Raw genomic sequence first — 14,992 nt, 5'->3', positions numbered from 1 at the left:
ATATGTGTATGTATATATATGTGTATATGTGTATGTATATATATGTATATATGTATGTACAGTACCAGTCAAAAGTTTGGACACACCTTCTCATTCAATGGTTTTTCTTTATTTTTATTTTTTTTATACATTGTAGATTAATATTGAAGACATCCAAACTATGAAGGAACACATATGGAATTATGTGGTAAACAAACAAATGCTCAAGAAAAGGCGCAAGAAAAGGGATGTAGTTCATTGAGCAGTTTCACGGTAAAATGACAAATCTAGACAAACTGAGACTTTCTTGACTCTTTTAATTTCCCAAACATCATGTGTGTAATTCACGGCACAATTCAGAGGTCTTTTGCCATTGACTACCGTATATATTTTTTCCAAATGATGTGGACTTTGCCACTCTACTGTCTCATAATCCACCCATAGTCATAGTAAACATATAGACCGAGAGAAGGTAGCATTTACAGCGTAGGTCGTTGTGTGGTTGATAAGTACTGTAAAACATAGTAGCACAGCTGAAATCATTTATAGTATCTCCCATAATGTTACCCTGTAATTTCTACTAGTTCTAAAAAATGAGGAGCTTTGGACCCTTAACACGCAATCATTTCTAAAACATTAAAAGTTACAATGCAGGTATTAACATTGTTCTTCTCCAAGAGACACAGTAAAGTACCTGAAATAAAAATTGCATGGCTCTTTGTGTAAACTTTTTATGTGTGGATTATAAATAAGTCACAGGCCAGTTTAATGACTCAACAACGGTATTTGTTCTCCTGAGGACGTCCGTGACCAGAAGCCCTGAGTGCTGCTGACGAAGAGGAAGAGGGATGAATAAGGTTTACGACTTCTCTAGCTGATCCACCACGCTTTGCAGTTTATCCACCAGCACTGCAGAAGAGAAAGACAGTAGTACTAGTATTAGTATTATTGTTTCGTGTTAGTTACACAGTATATTATTCACAATTTGCCACATTATTAAAAATAATGTAAATGTTTCTTTTGAGTTATGAATTATTAACAGTTGTGTGTGTTTTGGTCCATATTATAGTTAATTATGATGATCACATGTGATAGAAGCATGGAGGGGGAAAGTGTTGACGTAAAGATGAGGTTAAATGAAAAATGCTTTTTAGATCATTATATAGAACTATATAGAAACAGACGATCTTCTCTCTGATGGTCTCGTTTACTGATGGAGGTCTATAGAGGATCAGGACTAAACTGAGACTTGTTCAGGACCAGATAAAAGTTCCATGTAGTAACTTCGTTCACTCGTTTGTAAGCAGATACATCATCTCAATGAACTTAAAGCTGTGTGTGTGGTGATGTCAGTGATTGTGAGTTACCTCCAGCAGAAGGTCTCTGGAAGCCGTCATAGGCCCGACAGGCGTTGATCAGAAGTCCCAGTCCTTCAGGACAGTCTTCTGGGACCTCCTCTTGAGCTTTATCGTTGCACACTTTCTCATAGATGTCCTTGTTTGACCAACCTGGAAGAAAAGTGAGAAAATATATGGCGTCACCATGAGCTTCATATTTACAGGTTTTAAGTTAAATGTAATGGTTTGTCGTCATATTTGGGACACACATTCATGTTCCCCTGAAGATGAAACTGTAATAACTCTGGTGATCCTTTGACTTTTCATCAAGCGCCACCATCACGTCAACATTTTAATGTGTCATTTGGTTAATGACCAAATACCTGCAGAACTAAAGACATTCCAATCAACCCAACTTGCTAACAAGCCAAGTTAGGGCTTTGTTAGCATGCTATATATGCTATCGACAACTGTAATTGGTTATTCCTTGTCACATTTTTTCCCGACATATGAACGGCCCCTTAAGATGGTGATCATGGTGAACATAACATTAGCTTAGCATCCTCATGTTAGCATTGCCATTGTGAGTGTTTGGTGTTTGGCGTTGTTGTTCTGCAGGTACGTACCATCAAAAGGCTTTCTGCCGCTTGCAACTTCCCACAGGACGACTCCAAAGCTGAAAGACGCAATTTTTTTATTTTAATTAAAGTTCACCTCCACTCAAAAATGAATTTTCTTAAAGTTGCTTCACGTAGATGTTTGAGTTTCATGGTGCACAGTTTTTTTTAAACATTCATGAAGCTGAAGCAGGAAAGTTTGTCTTTGTTTAATTGATGGTTAATACTCGCTGCAGAAGTCAGAAAAAGACGGCGTCACGGCTTGTACGATGAGACATTTTTGTAACCAAGCACCCAAAAATAGGTCCAACTTATAAACCATTAATAAAGCTTTTAATAAAGCTGTTTCTAACAACTAATAAACCCTTAATAAATCTGCTAGTAACAATCCTAAAACTATTAATAAAACTGCTATTAACAACTCATAAACCCTTATTAAAGCTGTTAGTAACAACCAACAAATCTTTAATAAAGCTGCGAGTGACAACTTATTAATCTTTAATTAAGACGCAAGTAACAAATCATAAACCCTTAATAAAGCTGTTAATAACAACCAACTAATCATTAATAAAGCTGTTCGTAACAACTAATTAATCCTTAATAAAGCTGTTAGTAACGACTCAAACCATTAATAAGTCTTTTAATAAAGCTGTTTCTAACAAATCATACACCCTTATTAAAGCTGTTAGTAACAACCAACAAATCATTAATAAAGCTGTTAGTAACAACTAATTAATCCTTAATAAAGCTGTTTCTAACAAATCATACACCTTTATTAAAGCTGTTAGTAACAGCTAATAAATCATTAATAAAGCTGTTATTAACAACTAATTAATCTTTATTAAAGCTGCCAGTAACAAATCATAAACCCCCTAATAAAGCTGTTAATAACAACCAACAAACCTGAATAAAGCTGCTAGTAACAATCCTAAAAATATTAATAAAGCCGCTATCAACAACTCATAAACCCTTAATAAAGCTGTTAATAACGACTCATCAACCCTTAATAAAGCTGTCAGTAACAATCCTAAAACTATAAATAAAGCTGCTGTTAACAACTCATAAACCCTTAATAAAAGGTGATTTAACAGAAAGTAGTCCCCACATTATTGAACATAATTTAAAGAGCCATGCATTGTAGGCATGGCTCTTTAAATGATGTTCAATAATATGAGCAGCTGTCCAGAGTGACTCCTGGTTGTTATCTGACCTGTAGATCTCACACGCTGTGCTGTAGACGTGGTTGATGTCGTGGAGCATCTCTGGAGACGAGTAGCACAGAGACCTGATCTCTTTGTCCTTCGTTGGCTTTCTCAGCGACGTCTCAGTCTTTGCGAGCTCAAAGCCTCCCAGCTAAAAACAACAACAACAGCAACAACAACTTCGCTTATTGGCTTTGCTTCTACCCTGGAGTCTTTGTGCTTTCTCGCCTCGCAGGTTTCCATAAATCGTGGCTGTACCTGGACTGTGGTCGTGCCTCCTGCTATGTCCCTGCTGACACCCACTGCTAATACCATTATTATTATTGGTCACATTACTATTACTATTCCCTGAACCATTACGCACATTGGCTTTGCTTCCACCCTGAAGCCCTTTTTGCTTTCTCGCCTCGCAGGTTTCCACAAATCGTTGTGGTACCTGGACCGTGGTCGTGCCTCGTGCCGGCTGACACCCACTGCTACTTCGATTATTATTATTAGTCACATTACTATTACTATTCCTTATATCATTATTTTAATTCTACTATAGTCATTGCTGCTTTTATTATAAGTAGTCTTAATTTTTTCCTTAGTTACTCTGCTTACTACTGTGATTATATGAATCATTTATGTCATATACATTGAATGTGTTGTAACTCTGTTATGTTGTTCATTCTGTACACTTCATTGAATCCCCACAATGCCTTAAATACGGCCAACCAGTGGGCTGTGAGCTATCCCAGCATGCACTAGCTTCAGTACCTTGACTGTGTTGCCTTCAGCCACCAGGAACTTGTTGCTGTTGATGCAGCCGTGAACCTTTGATTTTTCTTCAGTATGGTGCAGTCTGAGAGAAAACAGTGATTATGATCATGATGGTACCTTCTAGCATAAACAATAAATCAAACAGAATTTAAGTTCAAATGTTACCTTTATCGTCCAGATCTAAAATTTGTATTGCACATGCAAACAAAGTGTATTTACCTAAGTACTGGTACTCAAGTACAATTTGAGGTACTTGCATTTTACTTTAGTATTTCAATTTTATGCTGCATTATATTTCTACTCCACTACATTTCACGTGGATATAATGTGCTTTTTAAATAGCTTTAGTTACTTTGCAGATTCTGATTTCTACCACAAAAAAATAACAAATGATGATGTATTATTATGATTTAAGCCACCAAGCAACATAAAAACTAATAAGAATTAGCTCATTTTGATCAGCTGTGATATTAAAGTGATGAACCCAAATGGATTAACAATTATAATCAAGTTGATTCTGTATATCCACTATATTCTGATGCTAATACTTTTGCAACTTTTTCAAATTAATTTCAACACTGTGGTATTGTTTTTTTTTACTTAAGTAAAATATTTGAAAACTTCTTCCACCAGCGGTCATAATTACATTATTATCAAGGAAAATGTGTGTGTATTAGTGGCACTTGAAACATCAGAATTTATATATTTTTTGAATTTGAAATGATCTTTTTAGTAATTTAAGCTTATTTAAATGCTAACAATTCTGTTCTTTTATGGAAGTCCGATTTTTGAATGCAGAATTATTTTCTAGAATAATTGATTCATCATTTGGTCTATAAAACGTCGAAAATAGCCAGTTTCTCAAAGTCCAAAAACCAAACATATTCAGTTGAATATACTATAAATCAAAAGCAGGAGATCTCCATATTTAGTTTGAGTTATAGCGGCGGAAAAACAGCTTTTACTTAGTTAAATTATTAATTAATTTAAAGCAGTAGTTGGTGATTTTTTTTCTGTCAAATGGCTAATCGTTGCAGCTCTATTTGACTTGGAAGAGAGTATTTCTAAACTGTGGTATTGCTACTTTCACTACTGCCTAAAGTGCTTATTCCTCTACAGCATGCACAATAGTGATTCTTTTTCAATGTTACAGCCAAAATGTAAGTTATCTTTTTTTTAATCCTGCCTGCACAAATAAATGTCTTTGTTTTCATAATTTACTCATAGGTCATTTAAATGAACCAGACATATAATTAATGATTGTAGAAGACTGACCGGTAGAGTCCTCGCGCTGCGTCCCGACACATACGAGCCTTCGTGGGCCAGGACAGACTGCTACCTTCTGAGTCCAGGACCTGACGGAGGCTTCCCTTCTCACAGTACTCCATGATGATGAGGAACTGAGGGTTGGGCCCTAAAAAAAGGTAATTAAAACACATCAAATACATGTAATTTTAAATGTGCAATGTGCCCGATTCCCTCTGATGTCCTTTATGTTCTACAGTTCACTCACCGTCCTCATCCTGGACACAGATGCCAAACATTCGCAGGATGTTGGGCGACTCAAAGCGCCTCATGGTTTCAACCTCCTTATTGAAAACTTTCCGCACCTCGCTGGAGAGAATACTGACAGTGAATATTTGACAGTTACAGTATGTACATCCATACACAAGCATGTGTATGAATATGAAGACTGAGCAGTCACTGACATACAAATCTGCAGATCTGAAGTCAATATATCCAAAGTTACATTTGTGGTTTTACAGCATATGATTTCTTCAGATCTTATTCAAATCCCATCAATCCAGTCAATGCGTCTGTTTTATCCGTGCAGCTGCCTTGAAAGTGACATTGGTTTGAGAGAAGTGAAGTGATAATTATGGGGCTCCATGTTAACTAAAAGCCCAATGTGTCTTAAAATCAGAACTGCAAAAAAAAGGAAGAAACCTCAGGAAGAGCAACAGAGAAAGGGTCGTTCTTCCAGTTTGTCTTTTATTTCAGTCTACATACGAATTAAAGCCTCCAGAAAAACAAATAATCTGGTCCTCTGATTGTCTGCAAATCCAGATTTTAAACTTTATGCAGCCAAAAAATTAAAAGTAAAATCACATTAGTATTACTCTCCAATGAAAAAGGGAGTATTTTCCTGTATTTTGATTGAGTATTGTCCTGAAATGTGTCACAGACCTGGGGCTGGTGTTCATAGGCTCAGTGTATCTCTTGATGGCCACCGGGAATCTGCGGTATTCTCCTTTGTAGACCTCTGAGGTTTGTGTTTTCATGAAGGGCTCTTTGGGATATTCGTAGTTCAGCTCATTTGGTTTGATCATCCGGATGTCTTCATCAGTGATGCTGGGCTTATTCACTGTGAAAACACATGTTCACAAGTTAGTTTGTGTTTGATTTTATCATATGCTTCCCACTTACAGTTATCAGACTATGTTCATTAAAGCCACAACAACTGGTGGTTTTTTTGTCCACTTGGGGGTTAGGAAATAAACAAGATGTGAACACTGACACATCATCAACCTTTCCAGCAAAGTATCGTACAGGGACATAGAATGTCGTTTTCTTCGTGCCGCTCAGGAAAGTTACTTAGGAACTTTATTCATCCATGTGACGAAGCAACAGTCACAGCAAGTGAAGTAGTTCATTATGTCCAAAAATACTGGTGGGCGAGAGGTGATGTCAATGGGTCCAACAAACAAGACTTTGAACCAGAAGACCATGTTGTAGTTTTATTGTAGATGTTTCTGTTGCCTAAACCTTACTGTTGGTTTTGTTGCCTAAACTTAACATTCCTGCGGAGTTGTGGTTGTGTCCACATGATGAATGTATTCGTAGTGTATGTTGAAGTGGTTTTCGTGAACTCACAGTTTGCAACGAGCTTTTCCACGTTGATTTTGATGAATTCCATTTCTCTCTGCATGGCATTTGTTTCCTCCTGCTGCTTCTCCAAGAATTCCAGGAGCTCTGAGGGGCAAACAAACAGTGATGAACCAAAACAAAACAGACACTGAATCCTGTTAGTTACCATTAGTTAACCCTGGTGAGCAAGTTTTGTTGGTTTGTTTCTTTTAATGGCTGAAAAAAGAGCTTCTCTACTGTTACTGGAGAAAGTTATCATCATGGGACCACATTTGCTGACTGCTTTGCCGAGGAGAGCATTCGGGAGCTGAAGTACGTTTGGACGCAGTTCTGCCGCTGGCCACCTCATGTTCTAAAACCAGTGTAGCATGAAAGTATTGTGGAATTAGCCAGTTAGAATGCTAACTAGCCAGCCACTAAATTAGTAAACTTAACAACTTAATTCTCTACTGGACGATCGCTGTGTAACAAACCGTGATTAACCTGAATCTATGTAACGTTAGCGAAACCTTGTAGGGCATGTTTAGGAAGGAAGCCATTGCAGTTGTCATGGTGGAAGCATGGGGGAATGAGCGAGCTGGCTAAATAGCTAACTGTCCACTAGCTAGCTTGCTATTTCCACCATGCTTTCATGCAACAGCAGACCATCTCTTAATCGCTCTAATAGTTTAGCCTATTAGTAACATTTCTCTCATCTGGCTTTTTCGTAATACAAAAGAGCCTGAAAACCAAACCAACATAAACACCTCAGGTCAGCCGTCATTTAAGGTGATTGAAACCCAAATGTAGTGGATAAAGTGCTGCATTTTCATTGCACAGTATTTTTAACCCTCATACAGCCATAAGAGGTATCATACAACTGCTTCCAGTTGTCCGATGAGGTGAACGCATGCAGGATGCAAACAAGTGTTTAAATAGATTCAAGAGTTCTGAAAAAAAAGGTCCCGCATTGGAAAGGGAACTTAAGCCATACCACAGTTTTTGCATTTTGAAACCATCTGAAAAGCTGATTTATAAGATTTATAAGACGTTTAAAGATTAAAACTACGAGATCAAATTCAAGCTCAGCTGATTCTGATCACCTTCACACAACAAACTCTACAAGTCAACGTCAGTTTCGCTCACGTTTCTGCAGATCGGCGTCGTCCTCCCTCCTGTCCGCCTCGTCTTCATTCAGCTCAAACACCTGGCGCAGCACGTTGCTCTGCTCCACCTGCAGAGCTCCAGACAGGACCTGGAAGGCGTCATTGAGGCGTTCGTTCACACTGTTGAACTCGTCCTCATGGCTGCCGGCCTTCAGGAGGCGCTTCACCCAGGTCTCCACAGTGTATTTCGTGACGAGCTCCTGCGCCGATTTCAGAGTGAAGGAGAGTTCCTTCAGGGCCGTTTCCACGTCGGCAGAGGTTTGTCCTCGCTCCCTCTTTTTGATGGACCTCACCAGCGTGTCCAGGGCTTTGACTCGCCCACAAACGCGCTCGCTGCGCTTCTTATTGGCCTTCACCTTCTCAACCAGGGAGTAGATCTCTGAGGCAATGGACAGGATGGGATCAATGAAGTCCATGTTGAGCTGGAGAGAATGAAAATGGAATAAATCAGAGCTGAAAGAAAATCAATTCTAGTTTAAGTTGGTAAATGGACTTGTACTTGTACAGCGCTTTTCTAGACCTCTGAACACTCAAAGCGATTTAACCCCATCAGAACAAACTAACATAAACACCCATCACACACCGATGACACCGCCTAGGGGAGAAATTTGGCGGTTAAGTGTCTTGCCCATGAACACATTGACGAGGACATTCGGAATCAAACAGCCGATTCTCAGATTGAAGGACAGGTTTCACAACATAACAGGTTCACTGTAATTACCGGCAACTAGCTCTGTATTGACCTGGGCTGACATGAATTTAATCACAGGGAATTTATTGGCATTCAGGTGAGCTGAGCTGATGTTATGTGCAGAGAAGATTTCCCAGAGGGAACGTCACTCCAAAATCCAATCAGGGAGGCTGTCAGCGTTTTACTATTCTATCTGATGTTTCTGGATTAATAATCCTGCTGCATTAATGTGTATGTTTCACTGTAACTCCTCTATATCCTGTTGTCTAGTTTAATCTACAGCAATGCATCATGTTCTATAAGATCATCATGTTTTAATCGCTGTCCTGTGAGAACCTCGTATCTCTAAAAAGAACAAACAGCCTGTTTTCAGCTTTGTGACGATGCATTTTCCAGCTGATCCAAGAGGCTTTTTAAAGAGTTTATTTATCTGAAGAAGTAGGAGGATTTTCTCAACACATAAAGGAAACACTTCATCCTTCAGTTCATCACAAACATTCAACATCAACACATCTGGAGGTATGAGGTTTTACCTTAAAATTAACAATATTTACCTCTGAGATGTAAAGTAAAAAGAAAACTATTTACTTCTGAAAATTGGTGGAGGAGAAGTAGAAAATAGCAGAACATGTACTTAGGTTGGTACTTTACTTGAGTTAATGTACATACTTGTTCTATTCCACCACTGCACACAACCCTTTGTCAAAGAAAATGATCTCTACAACATGAAGTGAAACCTTTGATTTAACAGAGGGGAAACAGAAAGAATGATCTTTAAAGATTAGGTTTTAGTGCCTCAGGGTTTCTTTTGGTCATTCACATGGTAATAAATCTCGGCAGCTTCAGGTGTCAGAACATGTTGTAACTGTAACTTGAGATAAAAATATGATATGATATGATTTATCTGTTTGAAGTAAGCTGCTTGATTAAAATAAAAAGTATTGCTCTCTAAAAACACCCATCTATAATAACTGTTCCGCGGCTCCACAGACAGTTTCTATTGATTTCTTGTTTGCTTGCAAATCCTCAGCTGCTCAGACTCAAAAACAGAACATTTCTATTTATTTGTTTAATAGGTTTATACTTGTTCTTTTGTTCTCTCTCTCTCTCTCTCTCTCTCTCTCTCTCTCTCTCTCTCTCTGTACATTGATTTGCATGAGAAAAATCAAAGCTGCCACTCCTCTGACAATAAAGAGACACATAAAGAGCAGTCAGCAGAGATGTTTACTCTACAGATGATTTGAAAAACATAAAGATTATTTACCTGCAATGAAAAGCTTCTTGTCTCAGGTACTTCTGGTGTGTGTTTGTGTGTTAAAAATGAAACTGCAGCCCTCAGCTCCTCCTCCGGCTGCTCAGTACTTCCTGTAACTCTGCCACAATTTGCAGCCCTCCCCCCTCCTCCTCTTGAGTGTGATTCATGACACACCCGGTTCTTATTTACTTCTCCACTGAAGTAGAAGAAGAAGAAGCAGAAGTCGCTGCAGATGAGACTTGCAAGCTGTTGTATTTGGGGATTTATCGGCCACACTGGCTGGTTTTATGCTCACACTTACTGAGATTATGATTTTTTTTTAGTAACAAGACAAAAAGAGGCTCTGTCATGGAAATCTATGAATAGACCAAGCAAGAAAAGTCCACTTGATGGATTGTTGCATTGTGTTTATGTACAGTAAAAGGGAAATACAACACTTTTGTTAAGATTTTGGGCTCATTCATGAAATTTCTGGGGAAAGAATATTTCTCTACGGCTTTGTAGTGAACTACTATTCATTTTTATTATCTTCTTATCATCTCTTTTTATCCACAAAGTTGTAATTGAAATACTGTGTCAGCAAGTACAACAGCAAAACAAGCATTACTGCCATTAGATCCCATGTAATGTATGTAAATGTGTTTTGTTAAAGTGTGCCTTCATGTGCAATGTGAAGTGTATGTTTTTATGTAATATTATGTCGAAAAAATAACATAATTGTCCAAAAAAATAAAAATAGTGCACAAAGACACAGACAGTTCATCTTTTCACTGAACCTCGTCACTGTTGTTGCCAGTCGATCAAAATGCTCTTAAACATGCACTCAGATCCATTACTGCAGTAAAAGTACTAATCCACTAAGGGAAAGTGCTGCATACAAACCTAATGAAAGTACTTAAAGTAAAAGTATTGACAGTGCAGTAAAATGTTCCAGTGTATTTCAATTATATATGATGTTTCTGATCAAAATATCCTGATGCGACGGTTTGTATGATATCTTACAAAAAACTCCATATTTTCCATGCGTTTTTTCATGCAAGTCCAACAACACGTGTTAATTTACGCTTGTTACATGCAAACAGTCTTTTCAAAATCTTTTTAGGCTACAGAACTACTTAGTAAGGTTCAGGAAAAGGTCGTTGTTTGGGTTAAAATAACTTCTGAAGAGTCGTTACTGAAATACAGAAGTTAAGTGACGGATAAATCAATGTAGACTTCTCGTTTCACACGAGGGACAAACAGCGGTTTCCTGCAGGAAACACTGTTTATTATTTGACCTGTCAACCTCCCCTCCCTCCTGCTCTGTGTGGGTTTTTTGCGGTCTTTACACGTCCTGTTTCATGATTAATTGGATAACATACAAATAGATTTTGTGCGATATCTATGAATTACAGCGCATGTATTTTCGTAGGTTTAGCTACAAATGCTAAATGAAAGCAACCCGTACTGCTGCATTAATGTGTATGTTGCATTTTAACTCTTCTGTTGGCTTGATTAATGTACAGCAATGCATCATATTCCATAAGATCATCATATGTTTGTGGAAAAGATTTACAGCTAAAGGAAAACAACTAATCAGCGCAGAGGATTCTATTAACCCAGCTGTCAATCACTAAATTTCAGATCAAACTGTCAAACCGGGGCAGTTCTGATCAAACATGAATATAGATTATGTTGCTGCATAATTTTTTTCTAACCTCAAATGTTTTTAGGATTACATTTTAGTCACTGTTCAGGTGTAAAATAAGAAAAATGTGCTTCTGTTGGTGGGGGGGTGCTTCTTTTTGGCTCAACTGCTTTCAACATGGCGGCCATGTTACAGCTTAACAGTAACTAAAATATGGTTCTGAAAATATTTAAGGTGAGAAATAGATAATTCCATAAAAGAAGATTCATATTTGATAAGCTCTGCCTAGTTAGACAGATCTGAGTTCAGAGCCTCTGGTTCTGACGAGTGAAGTCAAATCTTCATGTGTTAAACCTGCATTCTCTCTCCTGTCCATCAGGGGGCGACTCCTCTGGTTGTATAGAAGTCTATGAGAAAATGACTCTGGAGAAACTGGCACTTTTCATCTTACAGAAGGAGCCGGAGCAACTCTCCGATGATGTCAACAAGCTTTGGAGAATCTCAACAAGGTTTTGTTATGAGCTGATTTCTAAATTCATTGAGTCATTCAACTCAGGTGGTGAAATCTGGCTGCTACAAATTAGAGTTCGACAACCTGAACAAAGTCTCACCGATGCCTTCGTGACTCTCTCTGCGGCTCTGCATGTCCACCAGGGGGAGAAGCTGGAGAAGCATGAGATACGTCTGGCTGAGCAGATGAAGAAGAAGTGGATCTCAAGTTAAATCAGTAGAGCATACTAGCAGTAGAGAACAGCAGAGTCCTGAGTTTTGCAGTTTTCTTTACCATTTACTAAAAACACAATTTCTGCCATTTTTGTTGATACTTTAAAACTCTTGTAAAATTGTATTTTTACACCTTAACTTTACACATGAAGAAAAATAAATAGCTCTCTGCATGCCAACTGAACACAGCTGTGTTGAGTATAAAACACTATTTTCTGTGATTTGACTATGAACACAAACACAATTTGATTCTCAGTTCTAAAATATGCTGCATTCTCTCTCCTGTCCATCGGGGGCGCTCCTCTGGTTGTATAGAAGTCTATGAGAAAATGACTCTACTTGTAAACATCTTGATTTAATTCCTCTCGATGGCTGAGCAGATGAAGAAGATAGTGGACATGGCTGAGCAGGGGAGGACATGTTGCAGAAGAAGAAGATAGTGGAGCAGGAGAAGAAGTTGGCTGAGCAGGAGGACATACTGCAAAGAGTGGAGTCAAAGTTAAATTATTCCCTCAGTAAACATTGTAAACATGAGTTTATGGTCTCAATCTCTAGTTTCAAGTCTTCTTCAATACAGCATGATGTTCATTTAGTAAATTATGCTCCATTTAGAGAAAAAATTATCATAAAGCAGGGTATGCTTTAGGGCGGGGCTACACAGTGATTGACAGGCCATCAAAGTGGAAATAAGGCTAATGCTGGACAAATTTGTACAACAAGTGGAATAAATAAAACAGAATTACCCACATATAAAGACTGTTTGTGCATATTTCAATAGTTTTAGTCCTGAACCTGCACTGAGTTTTGTGAATGTGTCCTCAAGAGCTGACCAGACAGTGGATCACTTTAAGAGCAGCTTCAGTTCACAGTAACTTATGACTGGTTTGAACACAAGCACCAAACCTCATGTTCCATGTGTGTTTAGCAGCTCACATTTCTTGAACTTCATACAACTAGTTTGATTTTCTTAGATGAACTGATATCTGGTTAATTTCACCATGTGAAGCCAAATCAGATTTGAAAAAAATGCTCTTACGGAGACTCAAAGAGATTGTTTTTGTGTGATGCAGGGTGTATGTGCATAACACAGGACTTACTATGTCAAAAATCAGTAATAACAGTCATCAATTCAATCTAATGACCACAAGATTGTGCTTTGAATCTGAAGAAATGTGGATCTTTCTGATCATGGACAAATATTGCACACAGTGATCTGTAAAAGACCATGAAGATATTATGACCATGATTAGTTGTTACGGATCATAAAAGATAGAGAAAAAATACAATGTATGACATGAAGTTGGAAGTGAATTTTAATCTTTTATGACAGATGTGTTCAAGATGTCAAAAATCACTCTCCACATTCAAGTTTTGAAGTTACTGATTGCTCCTTTAATCACAAAAAAGTTCTCTAACATTTTTAACAAGAAGTTATTGTTCTCCATACATACAGTTCATCATCATCAATTATTACTGATTTACATGTTCTACACACACCACCGTTTAAATTGCTATAAATCCTTTAAGCCATTGAATATGAGGTAAAAATATGCATATGTAGATGGTTACTAGTATTTCCATTACAAAAACGTAAAAAAAAAGTGTCTCACTTAGAAATAATAAAATCATAATAATGAATAGTGCACATATTGAATACAAACAGAATAAATGCCCCTGTAAACTTTTACTGAACAGACACTTAAATGTAAGAAGTGTTTAGAGACAGAAACAGAAACGCTCTTGCAGAAATACAATCTTTCCCAAAAGCAGCAATAAACTTAGTTTTGTTGGTTAAAAGCTATCACAGGGTTACAAAGGTTACAAGGTTACAAGGTTATTTATAGTACAACAGGGTTGTGCAACACAATCCAGCTCGTAGTCCCATTTTCCAACATAAGAAAACACACAAAAATAACTATATTGTAAGTGGAGCGTGGAGGATTAAGTACAACAGGAGGGGGCCGAGCACACAGCCCTGGGGTGCTCCGTTTTATGACACTAGAGTGGAGGAGGTGCTGTGGTCTGTTTGTGAGGAAGTTTAGTAACCAGTTGGTGGCAAGGGCAAGGGCACAAATAAAAATGGCCACCACTCTACGTTTATTTGATATGGGAATGTCTGCTCTTTTCAATTTCTATTTCCATGAGCCTACCCATCTCGCCTTGTCTCACAAACACATGAAATGTTTCACTTTAAACATGTGTTTCTCTTAGTTTAGGTAAGGCCTAGTTTGGCCATAGTTTGGTACAGCAGAGGTATTTTCTGTTACAAACCCAATTGGGGCCATCATGCCCATGTCAGAATTTGGGACTGTAGGGGTGGAGAAAGGGACGGAGGACAGGGGGGGCATGGAGTTGGAGGGCATTAGCCAGCCGATAGGCGCAGGCATGGAGGTCATAGTGTTGGGTTGAGGCATTAGAGCTGTGGGGTTATACTGGGACATGGTGCTGGGTTGAGGCATTGGGGCTGTGGGGTTATACTGGGACATGGTGCTGGGTTGAGGCATTGGGGCTGTGTGGTTATACTGGGACATGGTGCTGGGTTGATGCATTGTGGCTTTGGGGTAAGGCGGTGTCAAGGGAGGGATGGTGCTGGGTTGAGACCTTGTGGCTTTGGGGTAAGACGGTGGCGAGGGAGGGATGGAGCTGGGTTGAGACCTTGTGACTTTGGGGTAAGGCGGTGTCGAGGGAGGGATGGAGCTGGGTTGAGACCTTGTGGCTTTGGGGTAAGGCGGTGTCGAAGATGGTGTGAAAGATGGCATGGGGCTGGATTGAGAACTTGTGGCTTT

The 14,992-nt window shown here is 38.5% G+C and overlaps 1 protein-coding gene across 1 annotated transcript; it reads right to left on the bottom strand.

The window, feature by feature from the left end:
- Positions 1–93: 93 nt before the first annotated feature.
- On the bottom strand, positions 94–9,927 carry LOC129108431 (mixed lineage kinase domain-like protein). The gene is made up of 11 exons (XM_054620241.1): positions 9,866–9,927; positions 7,891–8,332; positions 6,772–6,870; positions 6,085–6,262; positions 5,411–5,511; positions 5,173–5,311; positions 3,895–3,979; positions 3,144–3,286; positions 1,943–1,992; positions 1,347–1,487; positions 94–888 (listed from the first exon to the last, which is right to left on the bottom strand). Exons 2-11 carry the CDS (start codon positions 8,324–8,326, stop codon positions 839–841), a joined length of 1,422 nt encoding a protein of 473 aa, XP_054476216.1. The 5' UTR covers positions 8,327–8,332; positions 9,866–9,927; the 3' UTR covers positions 94–838.
- Between the last annotated feature and the right edge of the window lie 5,065 nt (positions 9,928–14,992).

This window comes from Anoplopoma fimbria, chromosome 19, assembly GCF_027596085.1.
Source record: "Anoplopoma fimbria isolate UVic2021 breed Golden Eagle Sablefish chromosome 19, Afim_UVic_2022, whole genome shotgun sequence".
Taxonomy (NCBI): domain Eukaryota; kingdom Metazoa; phylum Chordata; class Actinopteri; order Perciformes; family Anoplopomatidae; genus Anoplopoma; species Anoplopoma fimbria.
This window is presented reverse-complemented; position numbering and strand designations above follow the sequence as displayed.